Here is a 9,277-nt window from a genome sequence, read left to right on the forward strand (position 1 = left end):
ACTTGAGAGAATGAGGATGGAGAATAGAGAAATTGAGATTGAGAGAGAAATTCTTATTAACACAAGAATGTGGTGAGTAGAAATGAAGAGGAGGGGGTATTTATAGGGGAAAATTGTGATTAAATTTTTTTTTTTGAAAAAACGGCCGAACCGCCAATTTTCCGGCGGTTTTCGTCGAATTTAAAAATTCAAATTTTTGAAATTACCGTTGGAACCGCCGGTTTACCACCGGAACCGGCGGTTTTTCGGCCGAAACCGGCTGTTTCCGTCAACGGTTTCTGACCAAACCGGCGGCCGGGGGAGCGGTTTCTGAAAAGGCTAGGAAGTAGGCCTGAAAAGGTGTCGGTAGGTGTCGGGAACCGCCGAACCGGCGGTTCGGACCCGCCGGTTACGGTTCTTCAATTTTTGTGAACCTGAACCGGCCCGGCGGTTCGGGCAGTTCCGGTCCCGGTTCGAACCGCCGGTGACGATTCCGGGCCGGTTCGTCCGGGCCGGTTCGGTTTGGAGACCTCTAGGGGCCGGGTTAATAATAAATCATCTTTCATATCACAGAAATAAAGGGACAAACGGAAGAGCCCTAATTAAACCCTACACAAATCCAGTTGGAAAAGGAAAACAAATTTTGAATTGCTACGGAGACACGGCCAAATTACATAGTGGCCTGAAAAAATCAAGTGTTAAAATGTTGGACGAGAAAATATTTGATGTGGAGTTGAATTTGTTGGCGCTTCGAGTGCCGCGGGAGCATTGCAAGCTCGCATCACGGATTCTAAATGGGTGTGTGTATGAATAACTCCATTTATCTTGCGTTTTCTCAAATTCTATGTTGCATTGATTAATTATTGATTATTTTTTTGTTTGTGTAGGCATTTACTTGACAGACCACGCATCAAACCTGTAACTGAGGATCCGACGTCTGATAAGAATCGCTACCTGCTATTGTCCGAGAAGATTAAAAGTCCTGGTATTAATTATAAGAGGAAATTTTGCGGGTTTGCTTGAAAGTTTTCTAAGATTGTTAATTTTTATTTTAGCATTATTGAATGCTAATGGTTTGATTTTGTCAAATCCTGACAGAATTATCCGAAATTCCTGCTGGTAAAGTTGATGAACTGAAAGAGCTCTTTGAAATCCAAGTAGTTCCGTATTCAATGACACTTGGTTATTCATATTGGGCTGCAGGTAGATCATCTACATTATGAAGCTTACCAGATTAGGGCTTTTCTATTTCAGATCAACTAATAAACCAGCATTTATTCTAGGAAATGATTGTATGCTCTCATTTCACCTTCAGCTGTTCAAATTGGCATTTTTAATCCAAATTTCTTATCTTTTTTTATTTTCTTTGCACAAATTGTGCTTTTGGAAGGTGTAAAACTTAGTATATAATGTCAAGTGGGAACTGTTTTCTTTTTATATTGCATAGGTAATGTGATGCCTTAATCTGTTTTATATTAACTGGTGATTTTCAGTTTGATGTATCAGAATGATATGTATATATCGTATTTGGTTTTAGTTGCAGTTGGGTTGGATATGCTTCACTGAATTCAGTTTTGGCCCACTGGGTTCAGTTAATTTTGGTGACGATAACCTACTCATGCTGTATGCTGTTTTGGATGACCGGTACACACTAATTATCATTTTTGGATGTTAACTTTTCTTCATAACTGTGTTACAGATCATATACTAAAGCAGATTCTTCCACCTGGGCTTGATGTACCTTCATCGTTTGAGACCATAGTTAAGTATTTTATGTTTTAGCCTTCTTACATTACATCTTTTGTTTTATAGTACTATTATGTAGGCTATACTGGAACCATATTGGATGAGTTGTCGTGCTTTGCAAATAGAAGATTAGGATGTCTGGTTTCCGTTAATGATTATAAATTTATAACTCATTTTGCAGGTTACATTGCCCACCTCAATATACCAGATGAGTTACTCCCATACAAGGATGTTATAGCAAAAGTTATCTATGATGTATGTTAGCCTTCCAATTACTTAAATGTCATTTTGGAATCTATTATAAAATGATACTGCACAGTGTCAAATTTGGATCTGAGAAAGATCAATGGTCAAATTTGTGCTTTAGAATTTGCTCTTTTTTTGGTATAAATTCTTTTGAGAATGAGTGAGATACGAAATATTTTATGCATATACTCAATAGTACTTGGCAGAGTCTAACTTGCATATAAAGAAGTGATCTTTGAATGACCTTATTTATAAGATTTGGAACCATTTGCCATTTATTTCCCCTTTATGTCCCATTTACAGAAAAATTATCCACGAATCAAGACCATTGTCAACAAAGTTGGATCTATAACTAATGAGTTTCGTGTGCCAAAATTTGAAGTACTGGCGGGAGATTCGGATATGGTTACAGAGGTGAAGCAGTATGGAGCAACCTTCAAGCTCGATTACAGTTTGGTCTACTGGAATTCTAGATTGGAACATGAGCATTTAAGGCTAATTTCAAAGTTCCACACCGGGGATGTTGTGTGTGATATGTTTGCTGGTATTGGCCCATTTGCTATTCCAGCAGCACAAAAAGGATGCCAAGTGTATGCAAATGATTTAAATCCTGATAGTGTTCATTATCTAAATATTAATGCTCAAACCAACAAGGTTTCTGATCTTGTCCGTGCCTACAATTTGGATGGGCGGAAATTTATATCTTCACTAATGGAAGTTCCTTCAAGTGAAGGCTGTCTGGTGTCTAATAAAGAAAACTTGAAGACTTCTGAGAAAGAGGACATGCCTCATAACACACAGACAAAGCTGGAAGACAGCTGTCTAACTGGTAATGTTTTATGTGGATTATTTTTCTGTATATAGATCTTTTGTTGTATGTAATATGAGTTATTAAGTTAGACCCTAGAGCTTATGAGGGTTTTATGCAAGAAACTCCAGGTGAGACTGGTGCTGAATTTGAAAGTAATGAACTGTTGAGAGCAAAGGTAGAAGGAAATATAACCTCTGTAAAAAGACGCTCTGAAAGCTTGCATGAAGGTATGGTAGCATTGTATAAAGTGTGAATTGCTTTAAGTTGGTGTCACCGTTAATATTTGAGGATAGGATCAAGTGATTAGTAGTTTCCCACTTTCCTGTTACATCTTTATATAGCTACTAAATCCAATGCTATGCTATATTACTTACAGAAAATGGAAACGGTAGCAGTGCTGGTAACTGTGTTCCTGAAAGAAAGAAACGGAACTTGAATAAGCATGTTATAGGATCTCGCCCTTTCAGTGCGAAGCCCTGGGAGCACATTGATCACGTCATCATGAACCTACCTGCTTCTGCTATACACTTTCTTGGTGAGTTGTTTTTTTTGTGTTTCCCAACTTTCTATGTCAATAGCTTAACTCAAGCTGTCACAAAGAAGCAAGTATATTGCATCCCAGAATTTGGTGATGTCTGAATAGTTCGAGGGAAAACTACATTGCATAGTACCTATTAAAATTTAGTGTTTTTTGTAAAATTTATTTATTCCAATGTCTGGGATTGATGCTAGATTGCACAACAGAGCAAATGCTTGTATTTTTCAAATGATTAACTACTTCTTTGGTGTTTGGGTGTATAGTTTGAAATTCCCTCTGATTGTTGTATAATTGTGCAGATTCCTTGAGAGGTGTTGTCAACAGAAAATACTGGAAAGGGTCTCTCCCATGGATACACTGTTATTGCTTCATACGATCAAATGAGACAGAGGATTCAATAAAATCAGTACGCATTTTCATATCATCTCTCTGTTTCTATTCTCAAACTTTAGCTAAGCATTCCATATAAATTTGAATCTTTGGTGCTCATCAGATAGCAGAGGCTGCACTTGGGGCTAGTATACAAGATCCAATATTTCACAGGGTTAGAGATGTTGCGCCAAACAAGGTATAAATAAGCCCAGGTCGGTCCTCCATAAATGATAACTAAGATTCTGAATCATGGACTTGATTTTCTGCAGGCAATGTTTTGTTTAAGCTTCAGGTTACCTGAGGAAGCCTGCATTGGTGGTGCTGAGACTCCGACTGAAATCGCCCCTGCTTTGTGATGGGGTACTACGGACTTTGCAACGGCCATCAAACTACTTCATGATTAGATGCAGCTGCTCCTCTTTTCCATGGGAAATCAACTGTTTTATGCCTAGTGCAGCTGCTGTTGTAGCCTATAGGCAACCCACCTTTTTGCACATTGTTTCTTGGTGTTTTCAGTTTTGTATTGGATCATGTATAAAAGTATTTAATGCTTTTTGTGTACTAGTATTAAATTTGATCCTTGTGTTCGATTACATAAACTACAAAATCCTAGCCTATACAAATAATAAGGGTAAAAATATGCAGCTAAACATCATGACTTTTCTTCAACACCTTTATCTGGAACGATGTCGTTTAGCCGCCCAAAATCAAGCCCTAATTATTCCAATTCAATTTTGTGTTTTTGTCATCTCCATGAGAATTGAGTGAAAATGGAAGCGAGAACCACTGCTTCCGCCTCCCATTTGCTCCTCTATTCGACTAACAAATTCAGAAAACAACCCAACCCATTCAGACCAAAAGCTTCATCGTCTTCAGAAAAGAAGGAAAAGCTCGAAATTAGAGTGTACACAAACAGGACTTGCAGAAAGCAGGGCTCTTTGGATGCTCTGCAAGTTCTCTCCGGCATTTCGCCGCCGTTTGTAACGGTGAACTCATGCGGGTGCCTCGGGCGGTGCGGCGCCGGCCCCAATATCGTGATCCTGCCGGGGGTGTGTTCGTGGGGCATTGTGGGACCCAGCAAGGTCGCAAATGTCATGGCAATTGTCTGCGGTGCTGACAATGACGATGGTGAAAGCAAGTGTTTGGAGGCGCTGGCGTTGAGGAAGAGAGGTGAAGATGAGATGGCTCAGGCTGATTTTGCCCAGGCTTTTGATTTGCTGTCGCAGGTGCAAATTTTAACTTGTTATGGAGTTGTGGGAATGTGTGTTGGAAAATTGGAATCTTTGCTGATATGAATGCTCAGAGTGGAAGTGGGAAGTGCTCATATTCGCGCATATCTGCAGGCTATACAGCTCAGACCATTTGGGGGTTTGCATATAATGTACAAGGAAAGGTTTGTGAGCTTTGGCTTCATATTTGCTATGGAATTTGAGATGTTTAGTGCCTTTATAATGATTTCCGACTAATTGACTTATATGAATGATTTGCAGTTGAAACTCAACAACCTATTCGACTCGCTGCATTTGAATATCATAGAATTGTGTACTTTTATCAGGTCAGCTGCTAGGTTGGCGATGGGAGACTTAGATGGAGAGCGTTTGAGGACGTTAAAGAGGCTTTGATTATTGCACCTCATTATCCTCAGGTAAGTCTTGCTTTGGAATGTGGAAAAATTCTGTCATTCATTTGGCTATATGATTTTACTTATTGATAGCTTTTAGAAGCATATGTAATAGCAGAAGAAATTTGTCAACTTCATTACTCCACTTTTCTGAGTGTTAATTCAATCTTCTACTCCCTCTATTCCATAGTAATAGAGTCATTTTGTCATTTTGGTACGTTCCATAATAATAGAGTCGTTTCCCTTTTTAGTAAAAGTCAACACATTTTTCCACCCTACTTTACTCTCTTACTTTATTCTCTCTTCATCTCTCTACCTTTTTTTATTTCCACTTTATTATCTCTTTACTTAACTCACCTAATACAATTTTTCTTAATCTCCGTGCCGAAAAGAAACGCCTCTATTATTATGGAATCGAGGGAGTATTATTTTCACTTGTTTGAAATCTGACTGGTCATGAAAAGATTCACAAGGCTATATTTACAGGCATATCTTTGGTCAGATCAAAGTCATTCAAGGTACTGTTGGTTTTGGTCAGATTATGACACACATGCTACCTTTATATGAACATTGTGGGATTATTCTCATTTCAGGCAAGAATAGCAAAGCTTCAAGATAAACTCTCTCCTGCAAATTTGAGATAAAGCTTCTTTCAGATGGAATTGTGTATTCAAACTAGCATAGGTTCTTACTAGATCTTGCATTGTAGTACTCCATCCGTCCCGCACTACTTGCCCTTGTTTCCTTTCTGGGCGTCCCAAGTTATTTGCACTCTTTCCATTTTTAGTAACAATTTATACCTACAGCTGTAATTGTTGACTTTGTCTATCACTCATTCCTTAATCTCCGTGCCCAAAAGAAAATGTGCGAGTAGTGCGGGACGGAGGGAGTATAAAACTCTAGAAGTTTCAAACTGTGGAAATCAATAAAGAAGTCACTTCATTTCTTGCATATTCCAGAGCAGAAATTCTAATACTACATATATATATGATATTAAGTAGCAAGTGCTATACTATTGTTTGGATAAGGGATTGTTGCCCTTTTCATGTGTCAGGTGGTAGTAGGCGCAGCGTCAAAGTGAGAACCACACTGGAACAAATCGAACTTCTTAACCTTTTCCCACAACTTGGAACCCTTTCTGCCATCTGGATCACCAACTGCTTTCAGATCTCCTTTTGAGTGCTGATTGCCTGTTTTCTTGACGTTGAAGCTAAAGCATTTACTCAGTCTGATAGCTCCAACACCACCACCACCACCACCTACTTGGAAGCACTCTTCCAAATTCACCTCTTCTCCACCTTTACTCTTCATCCCTTTAGAGATGCTCTTCTCTTCTTGTTTCACAAGTTGCTCGTAATATTCCTTATTCCTCTTCTCCAATCCGTGAATCTGCCCCTGAAGATCCTCAATCTTCCGACTCAGCATGCAAACCCTGTGATCCTCCCTTGTCTTCAAGACACACCTAGCTAGCTCAGCTGCCTTCCTCTTCAAGAACATAGATTCAGAGGCCAGCCCTTTGTTCTCTTCTGCCAATGCAGACACTCTGTAACCCAGTGTCGTGTTGTCATTCAGCAAAATCAACCTCTCCGACTCCAGCACATCCAACAAGTTCTTCTGCAGATCCATCTTCCTTGACGACTCACTCCACCTCTTCTCCACCACAGTCACCTCATTCTGAACAATGTCATACTCCACCGTCTTCATGATCAAGTCTGCAACAATCATATCAGCATCAACCTCTTTTGTTTCAACAGGTGGCAGAGTCGGAGGCTGGAAAGACAGTGAGCTCTCAGCATCAGAATCAATGACTTCTCCAGTGTCCCTTTCATCAATCTGAGCTGCATCTTCAAATTTGGCACGCACATTAGGGGAAGGGGATCGACTGTGAAGCTTCTGCTTCTGCTGCTGCTGGTTCTTGGCAAGTACCTGGCAGTAACGGTCTGCCAACGAGAGGTAGCCGTTGTACAAGTCATCAAGCAGTGCCAGAAGCTGAGGGCGCTCGTGGTAGTAAGAATTAGCCCTTTCAGAAAAACTATCAGGACTCTTTCCTTTATTTGTTTTCCTTGTCAGCATCTTCATCCTCTCGTCCATATCTATTCAAAACCCAAAATTCGATTGCCATTAAATGAAAGATGTTGGCCTTCTTTTTCTGGAAGGAAGCAGTTGAAAACTGGTCCCCAGGTGAGGTAGAAAGGATTTCATTTGAAATTCAAATAGTCCTGCTATAAATCTTCCGTATAATTGCATTTTTTATTTCCTAACCATGTGTTTGAATTTGCAGGTAATTAAAGAAAAAATGTAGTCCAGTGATGAATATGCAGTGTGCAATAAGGCATTTCTTGATTGAGACATGATAGATCCAGCTTGAAATATTAATGGGTGATGCCCTTGTGAATAAGGATTTCTTGGCAAAGTTAAGATTTTTACAAATAATAAGAGAATGTAAAAATCACAAGGAGTCAGAATCATAGATATATACACAAGATTTTGAAAAAGGCATCAAATCCGACGTAGCACAGTGGGCAGAACACATGGGGTTTAGAAACTGAGAGGCAAAATCAGAACAAAATCATATTCCATCAGCAATAAAAGCTAGTTGGCCAAAAGGGTTCAAATTTTGAACAATGGAAAATAAGGGGCTCTGCTAATGGTGAGATGAGCAAAAGATGGTAAAGTTTGTAGCTTTGTGAATAGAAACTTTTATGAGTCAGATGTATTTTTGTAGGGGTTGAAAATGACATGTCAAGATTGTATTTTTTTTACTCAATACCTATGAGGTACATATGCAGAAAAGCAAATGCCAAGAAACCATCCTGGCCCCACTTGATGCAGTTAAAAATTGTAATTCAAAAATCCCATCTTTTTCTGCACTAGCTTACAAATTGAGTTAGTCTTGGAATATTTCTCATTTCCTATTCATTCAAGAATCTATATGATGCTTTTCAGTTTTTCAAATTTAAATGCGTAACCAAAAAAGTAAAATGAGTTTGGAAATTCAAATCTAAGTGGAGATTAAAAGAGGAATTTACCAGCAATGGCACAAAGAAGCCAAGATGGTTTGTTGAAGCCTTTTCTCCGAGATGAATGGTGAATGGGGGAGGGGTCTCCGGCGCCAGTTTTGTCAGCCTTGGCCACCATTTTAGGAGACAGATAAGGTCCCTACAGCATTCAAAATTTGAGCTAAGAAATTAACTTCTCATATCTGTATGCAGAAATTCATGTCACAAATAATGATCTCAGAATACTGAATGTCTCATTATAAATACATTAATTAACAGCATATATATAGTCATAATTCGCATCCAAATCGGCGTTTATATCTGACTATTATGTCATAAAAATATAAACACACATTATTAGTGTGTGAGACTGACAAATGAGCAGATATATTTAATACTACAACTGTAGCTAACACATTCAATGATGAACCAGCAAATACATGATTTGTTTTACAATTATAGAAGATGAAAGAAATCAACAGATACATAGCTAGCAATTTCTCTCTCTCTATCTCTCAAAAGGACTGTAAAATTAAGATAAAAATTGAATCTTTGCATGATTTTCCTTGAAGAAGGAAAAATAAAACAGAAACAAAAATGAAGAAAGAAGTGCGTAATGCAATCATATATCGACTCGATACCTTAAGAATTTCGAGCTGAAACAACACACACAGACACACACAGAGTGTGAGCTGCGTAGAGGAGAAGCAGGTTGGACTTTGGAGTAGAGAGAGAGAGAGACAAAGATGGGATGGGATGGAATGGTCAGAGTGAGGTTATATGGAAGAGAGAGAGGGGAAGAAGAAATCGCGCTAGAATGATTTGATTGTTAGCCAATGGGAGGATGCCACATAGGAGAGATGGCCGTACAAGCATTTAAGAGCATCCGCAATGAGGCGGATGATAGGCGGCTCGATACCTCGGGTTCGTCATCGTCCGCCCACTTTGGGTGCGCAGACGATGCC

At 39.1% G+C, this 9,277-nt stretch overlaps 3 protein-coding genes and 1 long non-coding RNA gene across 8 annotated transcripts; 3 read left to right on the forward strand and 1 right to left on the reverse strand.

The window, feature by feature from the left end:
* The first annotated feature begins 573 nt into the window (after positions 1-573).
* LOC121808006 (tRNA (guanine(37)-N1)-methyltransferase 2-like) lies at positions 574-4,267 on the forward strand. 2 transcript variants are annotated; one of them, XM_042208342.1, is made up of 11 exons: positions 574-777; positions 867-964; positions 1,078-1,182; positions 1,679-1,741; positions 1,907-1,980; positions 2,275-2,800; positions 2,911-3,009; positions 3,159-3,317; positions 3,620-3,726; positions 3,814-3,888; positions 3,962-4,267. In XM_042208342.1, the coding sequence occupies exons 1-11, from the start codon at positions 683-685 to the stop codon at positions 4,046-4,048; spliced, it is 1,488 nt and encodes a 495-aa protein (XP_042064276.1). In that variant the 5' UTR covers positions 574-682; the 3' UTR covers positions 4,049-4,267. The 2 variants fall into 2 exon arrangements, with proteins under 2 accessions (XP_042064276.1, XP_042064277.1); XM_042208343.1 differs by lacking the exon at positions 2,911-3,009.
* An 85-nt stretch (positions 4,268-4,352) lies between these two features.
* On the forward strand, positions 4,353-6,501 carry LOC121808009. 4 transcript variants are annotated; one of them, XM_042208346.1, is made up of 4 exons: positions 4,353-4,918; positions 5,036-5,085; positions 5,183-5,337; positions 5,800-6,116. In XM_042208346.1, exons 1-3 carry the CDS (start codon positions 4,463-4,465, stop codon positions 5,184-5,186), a joined length of 510 nt encoding a protein of 169 aa, XP_042064280.1. In that variant the 5' UTR covers positions 4,353-4,462; the 3' UTR covers positions 5,187-5,337; positions 5,800-6,116. The 4 variants fall into 4 exon arrangements, 2 of the variants coding, with proteins under 2 accessions (XP_042064280.1, XP_042064279.1); XR_006052087.1 differs by adding an exon at positions 6,368-6,501 and having other exon boundaries at positions 4,776-5,085; positions 5,800-5,997; XR_006052086.1 differs by having other exon boundaries at positions 4,776-5,085; positions 5,800-5,831; positions 5,907-6,116.
* Positions 6,234-9,069, reverse strand: LOC121808008 (kinase-interacting family protein-like). Its single transcript, XM_042208344.1, has 3 exons — positions 8,954-9,069; positions 8,343-8,472; positions 6,234-7,406 (listed from the first exon to the last, which is right to left on the reverse strand). Exons 2-3 carry the CDS (start codon positions 8,449-8,451, stop codon positions 6,364-6,366), a joined length of 1,152 nt encoding a protein of 383 aa, XP_042064278.1. The 5' UTR covers positions 8,452-8,472; positions 8,954-9,069; the 3' UTR covers positions 6,234-6,363.
* LOC121808010 lies at positions 7,354-8,214 on the forward strand. The gene is made up of 2 exons (XR_006052088.1): positions 7,354-7,494; positions 7,595-8,214. It is a non-coding gene; the product is annotated as an uncharacterized LOC121808010 (long non-coding RNA).
* Positions 9,070-9,277: the final 208 nt, after the last annotated feature.

This window comes from Salvia splendens, chromosome 6 (genome assembly GCF_004379255.2).
Source record: "Salvia splendens isolate huo1 chromosome 6, SspV2, whole genome shotgun sequence".
In the NCBI taxonomy this organism is placed as follows: domain Eukaryota; kingdom Viridiplantae; phylum Streptophyta; class Magnoliopsida; order Lamiales; family Lamiaceae; genus Salvia; species Salvia splendens.